We start from the raw sequence: 16,135 nt of genomic DNA, 5'->3' as shown, positions 1-16,135 counted from the left end.
GACAATGGTAGTAGCATTATCTGTATTACAATATTATGTAATCATAAACCTGTTTGTTTTTATTCCACAGAATTTTTGTGTGAAAGGTCTTGAGCTGTTCTCTTCTTACCTATTCAAAGATATTCTGGAGCTGTATGACTGGAATCTTAAAGGTAACTTTTATCTCCAAAAGAAAAGAAAAAAAAAAACTTGGAAAGTTGGCCTCTGTTTTGCTCTGGATTTATATTTTAAACATTAAAAAAAAGCTGGGGAGTGGCCTCAAAATAATAGTCAAATGCTGTATGAAGTGAGAGGAGCAATCTTGCACTTTGTTCTTTAAGAGGGTGAAGTTTATTGAGGTTGTTAGTGGGGATTATAGCAATTAAAATACAAAAATCTTGCATTATTTTCCTACAGATAAACTAAATTTCTTCTTTAATCCAAAAACTGTCTGTTGTAATGGAACTTACTGTTTGTTATTAGACAGTATTGTGGGCAGAGTATTGTCATGTACAAGGCATCAGGTAAAATATCCTCTGTTTTTACAAGCTAAAAAACAAGTATTCATGCAGTTTTTCTCAACAGTCAGCTCACAAAGCAGTATCATGCAGACAGCTTTAGAAGGGTGAGTTATAGCACAATGTTTTTAACTTGCTGAGATGAAAATGTGTGTTCCTGCGAAGGCTATGGCAGAGGAGAATGTCAGGAATGATCCTTCCCTTGGTCTAAAAGAAAACAAAGAGAAATTCAAAGGAATTTTAATTCAGCATGTGTAGCTATTTTCCTGTCCTCTCTTTATAGAGATACTGTACGCTTGTAGTTAAACAGAGGAGCACACAAATATACATTTTGTATAGTAATTTTTGGCTAAATGTCTTCAGATATTAATGTTATTTTGTACCACTGGTTATGATTGCTTTTTTTAATGGCAGGTGCCTACTGTTTTTGTTTTTATTGTTGTGCAAGGCTTTGGATGATGAAACAGGAAAGGAAAAAGAAAAAGAAAAAAAACACAAAATACTGTCTTTTGAAATTTCCTTATTATTTTTATTACTATAACAGGAAAAAACAAACAAACAAACCACTAACTGGAAGGGACTAATCAAATACTGGTGGTTTGCCTGTGAAACTGAAGTGGATAAAATTTATAAGACATTTTTCTGTGCAGTTTTAAATAGAATACTGTGGTTTTTAGATTATTTAGTTTTTAAGCTACTGTAATTTCTTTTGAAATTGTCTACGTGGAAGCATTTATTAGAAGTTGCTTTTCTGTTGCATGCTTTTTGCTACTTTTCTGTATGAAATTAGTGCCAAATGTAATTACTGGTCACTGACTTTATATGGGGACAGGATTTCCTTCTTTTTTCTTCTTTTGCAAATATGCTGCTATTCATAAATTCTCCATGTTTTTTTTTTTTTCCCTTTATATTTAAGGTCCTTCACTTGAAAATGATTCTGTTTCCTGCCCCAGATTTCACTTCATGCCACGATTTGTGAGATTTCTTCCAGGTAACGTAACAAGAGCTTAAACTCATTGCAGGTCAAGTAGTTCAGTTGTGAAGAACTGATGTCTCCATCTGAAGTCTTTCTTGCTTGCTGATAGCTTGTGTAGTTTACTCAGCACCAGAATTCTGATGGACAGGCCAGGTATCGTCCTCAGCTTTTGTCTGTTGTGTGGTAACTGCAGGAAGTGTTGGGTCATTCTTTACTTGTCCTGTGATGGAGCTGTGGGATTTGAGCAGTGTTGTCTATTCTCACACATAAAACTGAATTTCATATTCCATCGTGCCATGTGATTACACAGAAATTATTGATGTGCAGTTTTGAGAATCAGCAAGATTGTCACCCCTGAGCACAGGTTGCTCTGCTGCTTTCTTCTTTTATCTTTAATGTAAGTTTTTAGCCCTTGCAAGAAACAGTGAAAGAAAGAAAAACACCACTGTAGTACAATTCAGACCTAGCCTGCCAGCCAAGGACAAGCTTGAGTGCAGAGAGCTATGCTCAGTTTGAGTGAACAGCTTACAAAAGCATTTAACACATCCTAAGATAGTAGAACAGACTTCAAGTTGATATAAATGTCATGTCTCCATTGAAAATGTGTCCAGCTGAGATGCTGCCTGATGATTGTTCTGAAAGGGTTGCGTGGAAAGGAAGATGTGCTCAGCTGCTGGACTGAGAGCACAGATTAGATGTGAAACGGACTTCATCAAGAAGGCTGTGGCCTGGAGGTGTTCTCTGCTTTGGGTTTTGGAAACTTAGTTGTTATATTAATTATAGCTGGAGCTAAATGAGGTTTGGCTCACTACTGTGGAGAGTACTGAAGGCTAGATGACTGTATTTCTAATTGTTGTTCCTTCCTGAATACACAACACTGTTCAGTCAGAAGCTGAGCTGTGCGGCTTGCTAGCAAACATTGATTTGGTTCTACTGAAGCAATTTACAAAATAAGCTATCAAGCCACATGTGGCTGATTAACTTGACCTCATCACAAAATGAGAGCAAGTTTGACCTGCCTGGACTGTGTAGCTTGAGGGTGTTTTCCAGTTACTTTGGAGTTTTTATATTCTGGTTTGTTTAGCTTTAGTTAGGAAGTCACCTCTTCCTGTGTTGTTAGATTTATTGGCAGGGAGAGATTAGTCTGTCTCACACGTATTCCTTTGTGCTTCTCTTCTAACACTCCCAGTTCTCTAACTCTATAAAGATGGCTTTTTCTTGCTATTTCTGCATATATAGTTTGTTTCTAGCATCTTTATGATGATAAATTTCTAATTACATATACATTTTTTTTTTTATTCTCCAGAATGGGAATTCATGTCCTTCAGATACTGTTACAAAACATTATTTCTGTCTATTAAAAGAAGATACGCGGTTGCAACAGATCCCCACGGATCCATCAACTGCTTCTTTAAAGACAGAAATCAATTGATTTCTCATTCTTTCTACTTTTCTTTCTTATTTTCCTACCATGGTCTGAAAATTCAAGGTTTAGGATGTCAGATTTTCATAGAATCATTGAGTAACTTAGGTTGGAAGGGACCTTAAAGATCATCTAGTTCCAACCCCCCTGCTGTGGGTAAATCAGGCTGCCTAGGAACCCATTCAGCCTGGCCTCAAACACGTCCACAGCTTCTCTGAGCAACCTGTCTCACAGCCCACGTTTTCAGTGTTTAGATACTTACAGAGACAGATCTTGAGAGTAGCTTTGAGTGAATCATGTCAGGTTTGCTGAGTGCCAGAGATGCATGGCATGCAGAATAGTTGCTGTATTGTAATGATGGAAAATGTATTAAAGAATGAAACGCTGTAAAACTATTATAAGTTTCCAGTTATGGCATGTTTTGACTCAAGACGTCCGGTCTTTGAACTGTTCTGTAGCAAATGGCTACAACTTGTGCCCTTCCTGTAAAATCTTCAGTATGTAAGGCTGTGTATTGTTTCAGAAGTTGGATGTGGTGTGCTTCTTGCAGAGCAGTCTAAACCGGTTGACAAAGCCAGAAGTCTTGCAAATAGAATTCCTCTTTAATTTGAAGGGAAAAGTAACTTTTAAAATGTCTCTAACTCTTCAGAAGTATTTTCAGTTTCCATTGAACTTTGGGGTTAGTTTTCCCCATTTTATATTCTCTCTTGGTGCTTTTTGAAATCTATGAACTCTGTGTCATACCCACTGCCCTGGACAGCCTGTTGCATGCCCACCATTCTGAAGAACTTTTTCCTAACCCCCAACCTGATGCAGCCCATGCAGCCCCTTGGGCCCTATTGCTGTCACAGAGAGCAGAGCTCAGCGCTGCCCCTCCGCTCCCTGTGAGGAGCTGCAGCCACCATGAGGCCTCCCCTCAGCTCCTCTGCTCTGCACTGAGCAAACCCAGGGACCTCAGCTGCTCCTCACACAGCTTGCCCTCCAGACCTTTTACCATTTCTGTAACCCCCACCTCCTTTGCACGCTCTAATAGTTTACACGTTCTTCTTATACTGTGACACCCAAACCTGCCCTCAGCGCTGGAGGTGCAGCCACAGAGCGCTGTGGGACAACCTCTCCCCTTGCCTGGTGGCAGTGCTGGACCTGGTGCATTCCAGGGTCCAGTTGGTCCTTTGGGCTGTCGTGGTAAATTGCTGAATGAGGTTAATTGTTTTAGGAGGCTGAGTTGCATTATTCCCTTACATCTTTCCTGCTACCGAGTAGTGCTGCAATCCCAGCTGGAACAGAAGTGTTTGTTTCCTCAAGTGTCTTGTGAAAGGCGGCACTGCTGTGACACTGAGATTCTGCGAGACTCTCTACATGTGCTGGGGTCATGTTCCCTATGCTCTGGCATTATCCTTCGTACCACTTGAAGGCTTTACTTTTTCTCTGTTCTTTATTGTGTGTTTAGTGATAGAGTGTGTACTCCATGGCTCTCTTGGAAGGGAGATGGACGTTTTTACTTCTGTCGGGGATGAAACTTTAAGATGCCTTTATAACTGTAGATAAACTCTCCATTGCTGGCACAAATCTCTCTGACTTCCTCCTTCAGAGTTAAAGCACTGTAGCAACATATCTGTCTTCTTATTCAGATGAGCAGACATACTGAATTTGAATAGCCAGTGTCTTCTGAGTGGTATTTTGTCAGGACTATCACTCATCTTTTGCTGTTTGTATGTTGACTGGCTCCCTGGAACTGATCAGATGTTTATTACACTGCCTTAATTCCCTGCAAGCAGTCTTTGCTGTGTGTATTTCCAGAGGTCTCGGAAGTATTTAGCAGTTTTCACATGCTCTCAATTCATTTAGTGACAGAAGACAGCACGAGGCTCTTTAGTCTTCATTACTGCAGGTGCAGCATGTAAGCACCGCAGATGAATTCAAAATGCAAGGATAACTTACCACATTCATCCAGAAGTATCCTGTAAAATCTTGAGTGGTCCTTAAAAAGCTGCTTGGGCGCCTAAAGGCTTTTTAACTTCTGTTGTAAAAGGAATGGTAGAAATGTGAAAAGGAAGGCATAACCGGACTACGTAACTGATTTGTTCTGCCTACTCATTTAGAAATTTTTCAGGCAAGTTAGAAACCTCAGCATTACAGAACGATGAAACTGTTTTTCTTGCTACTGTTACCATTATTGCTTCCAGTTTAGCAAAGAAGTGTGTTTTATGTATGTGCACCATTCATCAGTAAAACATTTGCTTCCTTATTTGTCAAGTTGCTTAAACATTTTGCATTTTATTTTGCTCATCTGAATATTTTATGTGCTGCGTATTTTCCTTGTGCTTTAGGAGTGAATATCTGAAATGCATTTTGTTTATTATGTTTTTAAGATGGAGGGAAGGAAGTACTGTCGATGCATCAGATTCTTCTCTACTTGTTACGATGCAATAAAGCTTTGGTGCCTGAAGAAGAGATTGCCAACATGCTTCAGTGGGAAGAGCTGGAATGGCAGAAATATGCAGAGGAATGCAAAGGGATGATCGTTACCAGCCCTGGCATGGTAGAACAAATAATTAAGACAAATTAATAACTCAATAGCATGTACATATCTTGTTTCAGAGAATCTTTTGGAGTCTGAATTGCAGAGGGTGAAGATGATCAGAGACAGTTGCAGATTGCTATAGGAACAGTTTATTGCATTATTCCAACCCTGGAAAGAGTTTTAGTTTTATCTTTTGCTGTCCTACCCAAGGGCAGATTTCCAGAGAAGCATGGTTTCAATGTGCACATTGAAAGGAATGGCTGTACTTTAAGTATAGGAAAATGTTATTTGCTCCTCTGCAATCATATTTTTTCTGATGGTCTTTATGTACGTGATCTTATTCTATTTTCACTGACATACAACCAGAGAATTAGTAATTATTTGCTATGCTATTTCATGTTTCTCTTTTGACACTCTACCTCTATGTAATGTGCTCTCTATAGATTCTGCCCTGAATATAGAGAATGTTCTGCCTTTCTGTGAGGTATCTTTTCCCCACAACATTTCTCAAACTGCTGTTGCTCACACTGAAGAATTTTATGTACATAAATGAATACATGCATCCAGTGTCACATATCCAGTGTCCAACTTGAAACCAATATTGTTTTATAATTTTTGGAACAGTTAGTATTTAGAGCATTAATTCTTGGCTTCTTTCAGCGTATGTGGAGATTTAGCCGTTATTTTTCTGAATTTCACACTTAAGAATTGTGTGAAAGATTAAAAGGTGCCTCCAAAAAGCTGCAAAATTCTGTCCACGTGGTTTGGCCAGCGTCACAGAGATGGTATCTCGGTAATAGCATGTTTTGGACCTCAGTTTGGAGTTTTGTGCAGCTTTCTCTGTTACAAGACCTTTCTTCCTCCAACTTCATTTTCTGCTTTTAACTATTACACAACTTCTCAGCTTCTTCATAAAAAAAAATTGTGGTGTAATCTTGCCTAAAAGGGAATTTAATTAAAGAACCTCTCCCCAAACTGAAGCCGTGTCACCTTTCTAGATAGGTATCTCAAACTCCTATTTTTAAATATGATAGTATTACATGTAGTAAATTAGTTAATCATAACTTGTCAGATTAATTTCTTTTTCCCTTGATTTCATTCAGTGTTTTTGTTCTGACTAAACTTCCTACACCAAAAGGAAAATAAGGCCATGTGTGGGAACGTGAAATACAGAGTACATGTGAACTCTCAGTGTGGAAAATTCTACATGAGATGGTTAAAACTAAGGTAGACTCTTATAATAGAAATTGTTAGCCTTAATTGCTTAACTTAATTTTGCCAGTGGTTTATGTGGTACAAATTGTTTGGTAGTGTGCAGTCATCAGCATTTGAATGGTACTCACTAATTTAATTTTGGCCAAAGGTACACTGACTTCAGCTAGCTGAAAACTTGGTGGTCTTTAACATAAGGGTATGCATATGCACTCCTTTGTGGCATCCCTCAAAGAACTGCAAATGTCTTTGTGCACAAGGCAACACGTTTTGAGTGGCAGTGTTAATTCTGAGGTTTTGTGTGATTTTTACTGACAAACTTTCTATTCTACAAAATGTTCTCAAAGATGCATGGGCCTCAAAATACGTAAACATAAAAGAAATCTGCAACACTTTGAAAAGTTGTCATGTTATAATGCCATCCTTAGTACATACTTGTATCTGGAGACAAACGTGATGATATTTTTCTTAGTTTGTGGATTTTTTTTTTCATTGCCATATATTCAGTTGAATATGAAAGTAAGTGAAAAATGGGGTTTAAAATATTTTCTGTGCATTTTGTAGGGTTAGAAGATAAAACAGTTCTATTAGAGAGACAATGTGAAACTTTTAGAAAATGACAGCTTTTCAATTCAATTTTATCCACTTGACACAACAAAGTAAAAACACTAAATTTTATTTTGCTGCTTTCTTCCACAATGTCACTTCAGAAGTAATTTCTCTTTTGAACAGATCCAATTTTTCTATAAAATGTGAAGTGAATCTTATGCATGTTAGAGGGGAAAAAAATTGATAGGCATATGTCCCACTTAACCACTAACAATAGTTCAGCTGTATTTATAACTTTTTAATTTATTCATCGTGTTTCATTAGTTCAGTGAAGAATTTTTATAAGAGATTTAAAGTTTCAGATTTTAATCCTTTTAAATACTTCACTCTTTTCAAAATGCTGCTGCTTTTTCTGCCAGTACAAATCCATATATTTGTGACATGCTTTTGTACTACATCTGCATGCAGTCCCAACCTTGCCTTCTGCTATGAGCAAAGCTTTGATGAGGTTTGCAATAGGAAGCAAAGATAATGGGGCACTGTTCTGTTAGTTTTTCTTGGGTTTGGGGGAGATGTTAGAAACAGGATTCTGAATGTGATTATTAAGTGCTCTCTGACAGCCCTTTTTAAAGTAGGGAGGGATAAACATCTGGACAAAAACCATCTAGTTTCTTATGTCCTGTTTGCTGCTACACACTTCATACTGTGTATTTCTTTGATGCTGCTTATACAGCTGGTGCTCATCATAATCTGGGAGTGATGGGACACACAGAGTGGTTATACCTCTCATAACCTTCACCATTTTGAAGCAACAATTGTGATCAAGATATAAGTTCTTCTGTCCTAGTAGTTATGAACATATTAACAACTGCATAATATAGTGGCTCTTGTTGGAGTGCATCCAGAGGAGGGCCACCAAAGTGATTCAAGGGATGGAACACTTCTCCTACAAGGACAGGCTGAGGGAGCTGGGGCTGTTCAGCCTGGAGAAGACTCTATGGAGACCTAATAGTGGCCTTTCAGTATCAAAAAGGAGACAGACTCTAGAAGGGTGTGTTGTGATAGAATAAGGGGAAATGGTTTCAAACTAAAAGTGGGAGATTTATATTGGATATAAGGAAGAATTTTTTGTACAATAAGGGTGGTGAGGCACTGGAGCAGGTTGCCCAGAGGTAGTGGATGCCCCATCCCTGGTTTTGCTCAAGGACAGGCTGGACAGGGCTCTGAGCAACTTGATCTCACTGTAGGTGTCCCTGTTCATTGCAGGGGAGTTGGACTAGATGGCCTTTAAGGGTCCCTTCCAACTCAAATGATTCTATGATGATTTAAAACAGCTTGATTTAAGTGGTCCTGAGCCCACTTGTTTTACACACACAGCTTGCTACAGGTGTTCACCCTGCAACAGATGTGTTGAAATCTCTTCACATTTACTTTTGAGGATCAGGTTACTTGTCTGTACATGTCTAAAATGTGAAGTATTTCAATACAAAAGCATTGTATTGTACCTTAATGTAGTGTTTTTTAGTCAGTGTACATAGTATAATTATTGTTGATGTGTTCTGTGAATAATACTGTCTTTTTGATTCTCAGAGGTGTTGCTGTGAAGTAAAACCATATCTTTTAAAAAACAAGAAGAAAAAAGGAGGGGAAAAAAAAAGTTTCACATTTTTAACATTAAGAGGGAGAAAAACAAGCAACTTCTCTGAAGATTAACGCTAATCCACACCCCCCAAATCTTTTCAATTCAACTCTGGAAAAGAAAAGCCCACAAAACTAGGCACACTTAAACTTCAAGAATTTAAATTCTGGCTAAGAGAATTTTTTTATGCCTGTTAAAAATCCTCTTTTCATTATGTGTTTTTCATTAGGTTTTGCTGCCTGTTCCTCTTATTGGAAGTGCTGTGAGAGAAACCTTTATTCCTCTTTGTTTAAAATTTGCTAGCATCAGCGGAGTAACTTAGTTTTTGAGTGGGCAGCTATTTTCTGTCATCGTATCCAAAAGGAAGCTGATAAGCATTTTTCCCTTGGTAAATGTTTCTCAATCTGCAAGTCCCAAGTTTTAGGTAATCGTTTTTTCTAGAATAGATTGGAAGTTTTGCCACCTGAGGAGGTTTGCCTTTATTTCTAGAATTGGCTTTGCTTATCCATGCAGAAAATGATTCCTGCAAACAGTTCTCTGAAGGTGGTTTGAAGGGTGAAGGCTTTGTTCTTGATGCACTTCTTACTATTTTGTGAAGACTATGATGGGAGCTGTTTCTGTAATTCTGAAATCCATTTTTGAGAAGTTCACGATGCTCAATTAGAAGTTTTGAGATGCAGATAACTAGAAGTAATGTCCCTTTTCTGAAAGCTTAGACAAGCAGAAAATATTGGCCTCAAACAGCTGATTGTGAAGTAGGGAGTAAACAGGCATATAACAAAGCAGGTTGGAAGGTAATGGGGAAAAATATTTACTTGGAGACAAACTGCAACTTCAACAGAGTTTTTTAAATGCTAGATAAGTTATCAAGAGCTCTGTAAGCAGCATGTCTTCTGCGATGACATGTAATTACTCTTTCTGCATTTTTAAAGGTGAAATGAGAATCACTTCCTTTTACGCTGTCCTTTTTAACTATAGAAAAATGTATGTTTTGAAGCATAAGAAGGATGGCAGTCTTCTCATTATACAAAACCGTATTCCTCATTGTATGAATCAACCTAGCATTCCACTTAAATTTTTCTTATGCTGCTCAGTCTGTGTGATTGAATGGATCTAATAATGACTTTGCTTACATTGGGAAATCAGGAAGAGAACTAAAATTAGAGAAGTGACCTAATCTTAGTGAAATGCTCAGGCATGTGGGAGCTTGGATGCCAGAATTCTAGTCCTGATGCTCAACCAAAGAAAGCTGCATTGGGTTCTCAGAAGTGATCAAACTGTATATTTCTTAACTTTCAAAATGAAGATAGACTTCTCTTTTTTTCTCTGAGAGAGCTAAGTCAATTAACTTTATTTCAATCACTGCCATTGAAAAATAGTGAGTATTATATAAAGGATTATTTTTATGTGTATTTTAATAAGCTTAAATATTGTTATTTCATAGTGCCTGGACAATGTGGGCTGGAGACAAAAAAAAATTTCCATAGAGCTGTTGTCAATTAGGTATATTTTGTTTTTCTCCTAGAAACCCAGCTCAGTTCGTATTGATCAACTGGACCGTGAACAATTCAATCCTGATGTAATTACTTTCCCCATTATTGTCCACTTTGGGATACGACCTGCTCAACTCAGCTATGCTGGAGATCCTCAGTAAGATGCTTTTCTTCCTATCTTCTGCTCAGAAACTCAGTGTCATCTATGACTTAAATAAGCTTATCAATCTGACATAAAGCATAGTGCTTATGGCATAGAATAGTAGCTTTTGTAAATTTGAGAATGAGATACAACTTTTTCTCGTTTAGTTCAGGAACTTCTGATGCATGTGCAATAGCAAACTTCTTATCCAGAGCATAACTCTTCTAGGTGAGACCAAAGGTTTCTGTAGCTCTATTTTATTTCCTTGAGCAGCCAGTTGTCTTTTTTTTTTTTTTTAGGGAGACCAATGTAACAGGAGAAGGGGAAAACCATTCTCCAGGCAGTATAGAATATGGAGTTTTGTTTAACAGCCCTGAGTGAATCTACCTTCACTAAATTTCTCAAATTGCTGCTTGAACCTTTTTAGTCTACTGACAGGGAAATACTGTAATAACTGTTCTGCTGCGCATTATATTAAAAGTGACTGATTTCTTTTGTTTCAGAGCAGCTATTTGACTTAATTAGATGCTCTTCAGCTCTTACGTTTAGTAATGTGTAATGTATCCATTTCATTTTTGCTTTCTTCATGGAATTTGGTTTCTCTGCATCTTGTCGTTTTCTTCTTCGTTGTCTCTTTTTATGACTTGCAAAGTTGAGTCTACTATTTTTAAAGCTTTTGCATCCATGGTAATTTTGCCTGTATCTTTTTCTGTCTCTTTAGAGACATGAACATAAGTGAAGGAGTGGAGAAGAAACTAGAAGTTCAGACAGAGCAGATAATTGTCTCACTCTAGATTTGTGTAGTGGTGTAGAAGTGCTTTCTGGGTTTTGTTCACAATTTTTTTTGGTAACAATTTGACAATTTCAGGGAACTTTTCCAATAATTCACAGATTTTTCTTTTTTCTGACTGGTGACAGAAAATACAGAGCCTATCTCTTGTGCAAGTATAGTTAAGATTGTCATTTTCCTCTTGATTTTCTTCCAGTGTCGCTTAATGACATTGAATTTCACTTGCACTTTTGAGGCCTAGACACTCTCATGTGAATGTATGACATGCGTTATTCTAGAACTCAAAGAATTTTAGATTTAATATCTGGAATAGTTCTAAATCACCAGCAGATGTTTATTTCAGTGTTTTTCCATTTATACGAGGAAAATACCACATTAGTCTGAAAGGATTCTAACTTAGCAATATAATAGATTTAGCTAAATTCTGCATGCTGTTGACATCTTTTAATTAGCTTTGATATGTTGATAATTAGGAAAAAACGATATGTGAAATTAAACCTGCGTGTTAACACCAGATAAGTCACAGGAGTGGGGAGACTGAGTGCTTATCTAAACAACAACATGCTTTCTCTTTAAGTATGGGTATAACTTTTAATTTCTTAATTTCTTGATTTTTTTTATTTTTTTTTAACCTATAAGAAAATTAAATGAGAATGTGCAAACTATCTCTGTTTTGATGCTAAATTTCTTAATGGAAAATATTAGAATATCACATAAATTACTTTTCCAGCATCTTGTATTTTGACTTTTTTAAAAGGAAAGGCCACAGAAATTTTAAGTTTTTTTTTTTTTCCCCTCACTAGACCTGTCTGGAGAATTTTGATGTGCTTCTTTAATCAAAGTAACGAAGTTGCGTCATGATAAATTTTGGCCTTAACTCTGGTGTATGTGTGAAATATATAATGCTCAGAAAAGAATTTCCCATAGTAAGTTTTTTGTGACATTCTAATACAGAATTTTTGTTACTTTTTCATATTGTCATCAGTTCAGTATTTCTCAAAAGTAAGTGCAATGACACAGTTGTTTCTGCCCATATTAGTAGTAAAGCATATGTTGTACATCAAAATGTCAAGTTCTCATTTTGAGGCTGAAATATCCTCATCTTAGTTTGTGAAAATCAGTGTTAGGTTATTAGAGGGCTTGTACAGATGAGCTGTTATATAAATATATGTGTAATTAGATGTTGCTGAATGATGAACAGGCAAGGTGTTTGGATAAAACTAGAAAGCATTGCAAATACATATATGGTAGCCATAGAAAACTTGGCTTTCAGTTTTCATAGGGAATAAAACTTCACTGTCATAAAATAAATGTGTGCAGCTTACAGCTGGTAGACCTTTTTGTTGTGCACTTCATTGGAATGTTTCAGCCGATGTAATGACAGACACTTCTTGCAAAATGTAACTGCTTTTCAGTGAGTGATAGGAAGTGAAGAGGGAACCTTCACCTGCATGAATTGAGATGTCACACTGTGGGAAAGTCTTTTCAGTGAGCAGAGTGTCCTTCAGTGAGGGTGGGTGGGTATCTGAGGCTTTGTCCTCTGCCCTGAGCTTTGCAGTTCACCTCACAGTGCGCACTGCTGTTGTGATCGTGTCACTCTAGCAACTGCAGAGGCACTGCCACCTTTCTTGGAAAATGCATTGAGATTTTTCTGGAGCAAAATGATGCCATAGATCTGTGTATTTTAGTTCAGAAGGCCAAACTACAAGAGGCTTCTACTGTACTGACTAAAATACTTGTTTTCTGTTTTTGTTCTTCAGATATCAAAAACTGTGGAAGAGTTATGTGAAACTGCGTCACCTGCTAGCTAACAGTCCCAAAGTCAAACAAGCTGATAAACAGAAATTATCACAGAGAGAGGTATGCTGGGCCTTCCTGTGTCTGATAATTGAGTACAGTAATTCAGGATGGAGTAAAGCTGTGTGACTGCCCTTTTTATGGAAACAATAGAAATTCTTCACAAAAGGTTTTCTTTTCAGGCTGTTAATACAGATTTTATTTTTATCCTTGCTTGCTAGTGAATGGATTTTTTTTTTTCCTTTTTTCAACTCCCAGACTACTGCAAGTTTTAACCAATTACAGAAAATGATCCTTGTGGAACCATAACTTCTTTATAACCCTTGCCTTTAGTGGTTTCAGGAATTAGCATAGAGAGGGACTTTTCATTTCAGAATGCTCTTTTAAGTGTCTCATAATTTTAAACATTTCTCTTTTGAGATTAGAAACTGCCATGGTTGTGCATAGTTTTAAGTCCAAATTTAATAGGCAGTCTTAGTGAATTCCTTAAGATCTTCAAGTGATAGAACATCTAAAAAACAAAAAAAAAAAATTGGAATAATCTGATGGCTCTTATTTTCAGTAGAACTTAATGACAAATGAGGTGTGTTTTGAGTTTTTGTCTTTTTCATTTTTCTCCTCAGTGCACTGAGAAATAAACAATTCTGAAGTGTATATTCTCAGCCAATAGGGAATTAAAATTAGAGTAATAGTCACCCAAAGAGAGACTAAAGTAATCTGTCCTAAGGCATCCATCACTTAAGATCGTGGACTACAATCTTTGATTTATCTGATGGTTTGTCTACCAGGCACTCATAATTGACTGACTGACTTAAAAAATCTGCAGGGGGAGAAATGAACTTCTTTGGTAGATGATGGAATTAACTGCTGTCGTGGTTTTATTTATTAAAAAGCTTTTTTTATTGTAATTATCTTTAGTTTGATAATGCTGTGGATGTGGAAGCTGTTTGGTATATTTGACAGTATGCCTGTACTACACTGTTGTGTGAGGAAGACTGGGTTAACATTTACTTTATACAGGTACTAAGTAAGTTCTTAGCTTCCTTCCCTGTAAATGTGGGGGAGAAGAACCACTCAGGATTAAAAACTCAGCAGTGGCAAAAATTTTAAGGAGAAATTGGTCTTGACCCTATAGAAGATAGAATTATCTTTGCTACAGCTTTCCTCTCTCAGAGAAGAGCAAGTGAAAGGCAGATTGTTGTGTTACGGGCATCTTTTTATTAGGGGTTAATGAATGACTTATACATAAAATTGTAGTAGATTCGTTGTAGGGTGGTGATAATTTAGCTTCAAAAGATAAAATGCTTCTTTTGGTGTTTATCACTGACTGTATGGTGTTCTGGTCTGTGTCTGTAGACTACTCTCTAGGATGACTGATTTCTCAATTAGTTGTCTGCAATCAGATAGATGTGTGGGGCTGAAGCAGGAGCTTCATGTGAGGATAAATAATACATTTTGCCAATTGGGTGTCAATAAACGTGAAAGCAGTGATAGGAGCTGTAGGGCTGCACCTAAGTTGTACCAATGCTTTTAAAGATAGTCGTGTATTATGAATAATGCTGGAGTGCTCCTGAACTAGTCAGCCTGAAAGTACAGCAAGCACTGCAGCACCTATTGGAGAACACCCAATGGCACAGTCTTGAAAGGCAAGTTGTAGGTGATGCTCAAGGGGCTGAAGTAATGTTGGCACTTGTCTTCCCTTTGCCCTCATCACTGCATGTGATTGCATGATGTTGTTTGTGATAAGGTGGTGCTTAGAAGCTTTATACCTACCTTCTAGTACTTACAGTAGGAGCATAAGTTGAGACTCTAAGGCTCGTTTTGAAGTTAGTGGAGAGAGAAATGCATTTTTTGAAGCAGTTTATCATCCCTCATTGATTATGAAAGGGTAACTAGCCTCCTGTTCTAGACATCTCAGTTCCATCTAGAAATATCTTTGATGAAGCTGTCTGGATAAATGTGCCCCTTGGAGCCGTTCCATGAGTCTCTGAGGAGTAGAAGGCAGAGCCGTTCCTGCCCAGAGATGCTCACGGGCTTCAGACTGGGAATTGAGAATAGATGGCTTTGAGCAGGTGCTCTGCAGGGAAAAGGAGGAGAAGGAGGATGGATTGCAGCTTTGAGAAATTTTGTATGCTAAAGAGAAAAGAAGACTTTACTTAAGTGCATGCTGTGTGAAGAGCTTCCATTCTCCAGAGACTTGGTAATATTACAAAGAGGAGATCCTTTTCTGGAGGTGATTTATTTCAGCTATTTTTCTTTCATCCATTTTTACAGAAAGTGCTTCTTAAAAATGGTTCTGTCAAAGAAGCCAAGCATCCACGTCATGGTGTATACAGACAAAACCACTGTTGACACAACACTGAACAAACTGTGGTCAAAGCAAAGCAGATTTTTAAACATTTTAATTCTTTCATTGTAATAGTATTGGAAGATTGTAATAGGCTCCAGGATCAGTGAATGCTAATCAATTTCCCAAACTGGTGATACTGACAGTAGTGAACAGGAACTGTTCTGTAGTAGCTGGCATTCTTTAACAAGATGTTTCTTTTACTCAATTTATTGATTACCTTATTCCTACTGAATGCTTCTAACTAGAAATATATATGGACGTATACTTGAATTAAGAGATTGTTTTCATTATAAGGATCTTAACTTGCTTGTGTATGCATCATTTTGAACGTACAAGTAGAACTGGTTTGTTTTGTTATCTACAAGAAAAACTGTAGTCATCTTCTTTCTCACTCACTCTAACAAAATCCTCTATCTGTGCTATTCTCAGGCACATCCATCACAGTCTGTGGCTGGCAGTTACAAGGTTTGGACTAGTTTTAGAAACTGTTTGTCAAAAGTGAACTTCAAATATTGTGAATGTATATACGTTCTTTAATGTTGCTTTGCTGTAGAAAGTTCTTTGCAAGAACTCTATTTTCTTCCTGTCTAGGAAGCACTGCAGAAAATCCGGCAGAAGAACACAATGAGACGTGAAGTGACTGTCGAGTTGAGTAGCCAGGGATTCTGGAAAACAGGAATACGCTCTGATGTCTGCCAGGTGACTGGATTGTAGAGATGCCTGATGTGTTGTTTTTCTTGATA

General features: G+C 37.4%; 1 protein-coding gene across 3 annotated transcripts in view; it reads left to right on the top strand.

The window, feature by feature from the left end:
* Nucleotides 1–16,135, top strand: part of DROSHA (drosha ribonuclease III) — a 68,255-nt gene that overhangs the window by 19,703 nt on the left and 32,417 nt on the right. For all 3 annotated transcript variants that reach the window (XM_048938534.1, XM_048938533.1, XM_048938532.1), the window contains 6 exons: nt 71–152; nt 1,414–1,488; nt 5,269–5,438; nt 10,346–10,470; nt 13,006–13,105; nt 15,984–16,091. In XM_048938534.1, coding sequence (XP_048794491.1) covers nt 71–152; nt 1,414–1,488; nt 5,269–5,438; nt 10,346–10,470; nt 13,006–13,105; nt 15,984–16,091 — 660 coding nt within the window. The remainder of the gene's footprint in view (nt 1–70; nt 153–1,413; nt 1,489–5,268; nt 5,439–10,345; nt 10,471–13,005; nt 13,106–15,983; nt 16,092–16,135) is intronic.

This window comes from Lagopus muta, chromosome 3 (genome assembly GCF_023343835.1).
Source record: "Lagopus muta isolate bLagMut1 chromosome 3, bLagMut1 primary, whole genome shotgun sequence".
Lineage (NCBI taxonomy): Eukaryota > Metazoa > Chordata > Aves > Galliformes > Phasianidae > Lagopus > Lagopus muta.
Note: the sequence above shows the minus strand (reverse complement) of the source record. Positions and strands in the feature narration are given on the sequence as shown.